Source organism: Diadema antillarum, unplaced genomic scaffold (genome assembly GCF_040938485.1).
Source record: "Diadema antillarum isolate AM-2024a unplaced genomic scaffold, OU_Dant_1.0 seq00000768_RagTag, whole genome shotgun sequence".
NCBI classification, from domain to species: Eukaryota; Metazoa; Echinodermata; class Echinoidea; order Diadematoida; family Diadematidae; genus Diadema; species Diadema antillarum.
This window is the reverse complement of record NW_027271658.1, coordinates 256,878-263,509: the sequence shown is the minus strand read 5'-3', so window position 1 is coordinate 263,509 and position 6,632 is coordinate 256,878. Positions and strand designations below refer to the sequence as shown.

Here is a 6,632-nt window from a genome sequence, read left to right as displayed (position 1 = left end):
TGCATTAGAATGACATATTCACCGGCGAACTGCCAGTCGTCGTGCACAAGGTCAAGTGATTTACGCCACAGATGGCGCTACATAAAAACCGTAGTTGATGCACGCACTGAAGTTCGCCCTGCCGTCCGTGCGCTGGCGCTGGTAGCTGCTGGCCGGCTTTACACATCACATCACACACACACGTACACATACACAGAGCCAGCTGTGTGGAATCTCCATGGAGATGTAAAGACACGGTAAGACGCTATGGCGGAGAACGAGGTGAGAATATTGCTCTGTTTTCATCGTATACTCAATTATTCATTTCCTCCTGATCTCAGAGTATTGGGTTTTGAACTTGCTTATGTCATGTGAAATATATTTATCCAATATTTGGAATAAGCGATGGTTTCCACACAATTAACGGAATTGGTGTAAACAAAGCGATAAGTTTGCCATCGACGCATCGTAGATAGCCGCTGTCAAAATGTACAATATGAACTGGCAGTCACAAGGGCGGTAATTTCGGTCAATTGGTTAGGCCCTACCGGTGAAATGAGCCGTAAATGTTTGCATGAATAAACGTTCTAGAACTTGGGCTAATGTCACTCTGTTTCACAGGGAACTGAAAAGTAGGTGTAGAAACTCTATACATGTACAATGAATAATTATGAGTGCAATAATGGACAGAAGGTTTCTTCATCATGAGAAAAGATGAATGATCCATTCAATGCAACGAGGTGCAGCCGAGTTGAGTGAATGAATAAATCTTTGTTCACTTAGTGAAATATTTTGTCCATTGCAGGAATGACAAACATTTGTTGTTTGTTTTATATAACATTTGTTGTTTGTTATTCTCTAACACATGAAAATAGATTCTTGTCATTTGATGTTTTCTGAATTTAGGAACAAGACATAAGAAGACAGCATTTATTAGCAAGAAACATAAGTCTAAGTGAGAGTGAGATCTGATTCAGTGATTAATGCTGAGCGCTTGATGGTAGTGCGCTGTCCCTGTCATGGTTGATCGCATGCACACTGCAAATGCAAGCGTTTTACGTAGTCTACGTGTATGCAGTGTGCCGGACTGTAGGTGCAAGGTTGCTAGATCTACATGTAGAAGGTCTAAGTGTGCGTGCAATGGAGCAAATGGCATGGGTGCAAGATTGCATGGTGCGTAGAGCCTTACAGTTAGTCTAAGAATGGAGCCACAATTGCACAAATGATGATGTAATAGTAAAATGGGACAAATTATCAATATCAAACAACCAATCAATTGAAAAGGATATATTTAAGTGTTATGCAATGAAGTTTATCATCTTTACTTCGACTCTCTTATCTTGTAATCTACCTTTCACTCACTTATGAGTTTTGTAAATGTGTAAAGAGTTTACAGGTCCTGTAGAAGTCTAGACCTTAGATAACTGACAAGAAAAATTACTTCTTCTATGTTATTTTCAGGAAGAAACAAATTTGCCCCAGTTTGGGGCTCCCACCCCCAGTGTAACAATAGACATGCTAGAAACTCGGCCCAACACGCAAATCCTCCTGGACTCGGTCACACCGGCTGCAGGGGAAGGTAACCACCATGATACAAGCAGACTAGATCCCAGGGGAGGAGTGACTAGTAGAGCACTGAGTGTGGCAAGTGGTAGCAATGCCCAGGAGAGCCATGTTACTGATCTCTTGCTACACATGGATGGAGACCCATTCGATGAGGACCAGGTATGATAATGCCTTTCTGAATTTGTTCCATCATTAAGCAACTGTAAGTTTTTTTCTTAGTGATTTCATTAATTTTACATTTTCAAAGTCTCCTATTTTTCCTTGTACCCCTCCCCCCTCTTAGCATTTGGGTTAATATTATACTGGAAAAAAGAAAGTATGCATGTAAATTTATCTGAATACTTGAAGAAAACTCAATGATGAAGTAAATATAGGAAAATCTAGGTTTATTGGGGAAAAAAATAATAAAAGTGTCAGATGTTAGAGAGATATAGAGTATACATCGCCCTAAAGATTCCCATGCCTTGCTGATCAATGACGTAACAGGAGATGTGTGAGGTATATATTTTCCTTGATTGTGGAACAAAAATTTTTGAAATGGTGTTTAATGATGACAAAGTATACATGTAACTGTATCAAGCACTCTTTTCTCTTCTACAGACTGAACTCCGGTTCCTGCATTCAAAGCCCACATGTTTCATAATCCTGGGCAAGCCTGGAGTAGGCAAGACAACTTTGGCCAAGAGACTGGCCCAGGGTTGGCGATGTCAGATGGTGAATGCCACTGAACTCATGTTGCAGCACATTGACCTCCAGACAGACATGGGGCGTCGACTGCAGGAGATTCTCCACAAGGGTGGGGCTGTTCCAGAGGAACTAGCCATCAAGCTGATAGAAGACAAGATAAATTCTCCAGAGGTGGCGCATCACGGTAAGATACATTAAAATGTGAGAATTGTTAAAATGAGAGGTGGAAATGCATTTATAAGTGAGTAATTCTGTGAAGTTGGGGCACAAAGTGTGACATTTTAGCATAACTCAATACTAATTATGCTATACATATATTGTTTATAGGCTTTACATTTGTATTGAGATCATACATTTTCCTGGAAATTTTGTGCCATTCAGACTCAATTTTGATGAAGTTATCAAAAAAATATGTAACGGTGTCCTGTAGCATCGTGATAGTTAAAATCTGGTCCTAAAAGACAAATTAATGCAATTAGCTTGACCAAAATTTGATATAATATGCATAATTACTAGATTAGTCAGATAGCTAGATATCTTAACTCTCCTTTCCACAGTTTTACTTTTACAAGAAAATTACACAATGTGTCACTATGCTACGCGGTGTCCATCAAATGTCACAAAAAAAGGACACCGCATAGCATCGTGATACATTTTGAAATTTTCTTTTAAAATTAAAACTGTGTACAGGAAATTTGAGATATTTAGCTATCTCATTCATATCTTGTAAATATGCATATTGCATCAAATTTTGGTCAAGCTAATTGCCATAATTTGTCTCTTAGGACCAAATTTTAGAATATCACGATGCTACATGGACACGTCACGATGCTACAGGACACTATTACATATTGTTTAATAACTTCATGAAAATTGAGTCTGAATGGCACAAAATTTCCAGGAAAATGTGTGGCCTCAATGCAAATGTAAAGCCTACAAACAATAAATGTATAGCATGATTAATATTGAGTTATGCTGAAATGTATTTTTTAAATATCACGATGCTACATGGACACTGCCCCAACTTCATGGAAATACCCAAGTACACAATGGATGAGAAGGATCATTATTTTTTTTTTTTAAACCTTCATCATGTTGTTCAAAAAACAATGAAATAAGACTGTGTGGTATCTTGATTCTTTCTTTAGTTTAAAAAATCTGCAATAACACACTGTTATCTGAGAGATGCTGAATATGTTAAAATTTTCATAGGTATGCTATCCAAGATAAGAAAGAGAAGTACCAGTATCAAAGTGCATGTCCCTCAAATGTTTTTGCCTCACTTTCAGTATATCCATTGGAATATATATCTTTTGTTTCTCAGGATGTGTTCAAGATCAATGCTTAATTTGATTGAAATAGAGGGAAAACAGTAGCAGCACAGCATTGTCTTAATAGCTGTAATACCACATGTATCTAATCATTTGAAAATGCCACCTAGAATAGCATATTATGTTGCTCTAATGTAAATCAAACTGAGGCTTATCCTTCATATCTGAATAGTATATTTGATGTAAGTCAGGAGAGCTAAATCTGAGCTGCTCTTTATGTGTGTTTCAGGCTATGTGTTAGATGATTTCCCCTGTGTGAATGAAGAGTACATGAGTGCTGCTGACCAGCTAGAGTTTGTGAAGAACTGGAAACTCAAACCAGACTTCATCATCAATCTAAGGGTGAGTCCAATTACTGGGTGCATCAGGGCCTAAGGTCATTAATGTTGTCACCTCCAATGAGTGCATGGTATGGAGGTGCTGTAGACAAGTTGTGTGTAATTTTATTTTACTCTGATGTTTTTGTAGCATTTATGCAATCAGGATTACTTTTCAGTTTGCATTATGTAGATAATTAAAATTCAGGTGTCTTTTCTGTTCTCCTTTTAAGAATGAGCAACTTACAGGTTCCTATGCTGATTTTCTCCATCAGCTAGCATATCACCAAATGCAAAGATGACACTTGATTCACACACCTGACATAAACAGTACAAAATAAGCATCTACTGCCTTTTACCCTAGCTGAGACCACCTGGGCAAAATTGTGAGAAGACCATGTCTCTGTTGTTAACAAATGAGAAAGCTATTTTAGGCTGTGATATTAGCATCTTTGTAATATTGATAGCAATTACATATAAAAAAACTTGAATTTACATTTCAAATAAGATTGATAAGAAAATTGTCAAATCTAAACTGTGTGGTGTGTAGTAAGAACTATACAAAACTGTTGAGAAAAATAAGTAAAAACCAATTATAAACATGCATTCTTCTCCGAAAAAAGAAGAAGATGTCATTGACCAAATGTGAAATGTTCCTGAACGTGTGATTTTAGGTCCCAGATGCAGACCTAGAAGTGAGGAGGACAGGCCAAAGAGTGGATTCACTGAACAACACAATTTACACACAAGATGTGTGGAACCCTGACAAACCTGAACCAACACAGAAGAAAGGAGGAGATGATGAAGAGGAGGAAGAGGAAGAAGAAGAGGAGGAGGCTGAGGAGGAAATCAACCTGGACCCAGAATTAGTAAGGTTTCATTTCTAGTCTTTCCTTTGCTCATTGTTTCTCTTCCATGGGGCCAAAAATTGTATCAGAATGACATTCTCCCCCTAAACATACTTGGGGTTTACACTCTATTCCTCATATCAGACAGTAATATGATGTTTCAGCTTAGTTATATTTATGGTAGTTTACTGCTGATGTACCCAAGGTAATGTAAACTATGTTCCTGAAGGACAGGATGGGATATATGTTCGTAACAATTCTCATGACATTTCTCATGCATCTCATGAATTGATATTTCTTGCACACATTTTTTATGAAGTTGAGAGAGCATCTCCTGAAGCTGAATGGCAAACAAGTAAGTTTGCATGGTTGTATGACAATGCTTAGTGACAGAGCACATATAAGATATCATTGTGACATAGTCCCTTTGCATTTGAACGTATTGTATGGTTTGTCATATGTATAGAATTACAGTATGAGTGGTCTGTTTTACACAAAGGAGTATGCCTATTGCTGTTGGATTGTGAATTTGTCTTATTGCCTATTACCAAAATGCAAGATACCATGTCTTTAAGATGTAATCTTACAATAAAACAAAGAAACTTTCCTCTTTCTCTCTTCAAATGATCCACATGCATTCTTGCCTGGAACCAGGCCTGTTTTGTGATACACTCTGCACTACTTGTAATCCATTTATAAGGCAGTATATATATTTGAATTACTGTTGAAAAGATGAATATCACCAGCTTGCTTTTTCTAGCACCTTGATTGAATTAATTTTAGGATCACTGCCGTATATGCCAGTAGTGTCAATACTGAATATTTCACACAACTTTGATGCATGTGTCCGTGTTGTAAAGCTATGTATTGTCAAAAGTATCATCAAATTTCTCCTGCTGATACTAATACATTCACCATATTTGCACCCTCATACATTAAGCAGCATGCATGATATGCTGTCAGCAATCAAGCCATGACTATATACATGTATAAGCAATGTACATGATTGTAAGTGTGATGAATACATACCAATATTGTGTCCAGGGTGATGAGGAGAAAGTGGAGCTGACAGTGGAGATTATTGAGAGGTTGGTGCAGCGACCAGAGGACTTGCCATCTCACGCCGCAGACAGCATCAAAGGCTACAGGGACAAACTGCTCAAGATGTTTGAGGTGAGAAGACTGTTCTACTCCAGACTACTTGTTTGTGATTTGAATGATGAGCTTCTTTGACATTTTGTCTGTTAAACTTTGTGTACATGCAGCTTTAAGACTGTGAAGAGAGGTGCTGCGTAGCATGGCACATTGGGCTGTTTCATTTTGTATGATGCATTCACATGGTTGTAGCATTCTGATCTCCAAGAATGAGATGATCACACATGAAAATGAGTGACAAAGAATGTTACAGGAAAACATGCTTAGAGTAAACAATAGATGCCAACTTCAAATTTGCATGTTCTTTATTTGTACAACAAACCATCGTTCTGTATCTGACATTTGTTATTACCCATGTCCCTTCTTCCTAGGACTACATGGCAGACCATGACCAGCAGTACCTGATTGAGTTGGATGCTAACAAGCCAGCTGGGCTTCTCTTCAGAGAACTCATGAACAAACTCAACACCTACATCCTGAGACGTGCTGCTGTCCCCATCCGCCTCCAGAATGCAGAAGAGGAAGACATCCCAGAAGATATTGAGACTGAAGAGCTCATGAGGACACTGGGAGGAACCAACATGGTTGCCCCTAGATACAGATGGAGGCGGAGCAAGTGGGCCAGGGCATGCCCTGTTGAGCTCCAGAAAGGGAATGTAGTGAGTGGGAAGCCCGAATTTGCTGTTGGGTGAGTGTTTGGATACTTAAGTACAAAACGGATCAAGCCTTGTACATTAGTTATGCATGTA

The 6,632-nt window shown here is 38.4% G+C and overlaps 1 protein-coding gene across 1 annotated transcript in view; it reads left to right on the top strand.

Annotated features, from left to right (window-relative positions):
• Positions 1–246: 246 nt before the first annotated feature.
• The window catches only part of LOC139738790 (adenylate kinase 9-like), a 48,723-nt gene continuing 42,337 nt past the window's right edge, over positions 247–6,632 (top strand). Inside the window, 7 exon segments of the mRNA XM_071649429.1 lie at positions 247–261; positions 1,441–1,704; positions 2,146–2,416; positions 3,793–3,905; positions 4,555–4,749; positions 5,773–5,901; positions 6,255–6,571. Coding sequence (XP_071505530.1) covers positions 247–261; positions 1,441–1,704; positions 2,146–2,416; positions 3,793–3,905; positions 4,555–4,749; positions 5,773–5,901; positions 6,255–6,571 — 1,304 coding nt within the window.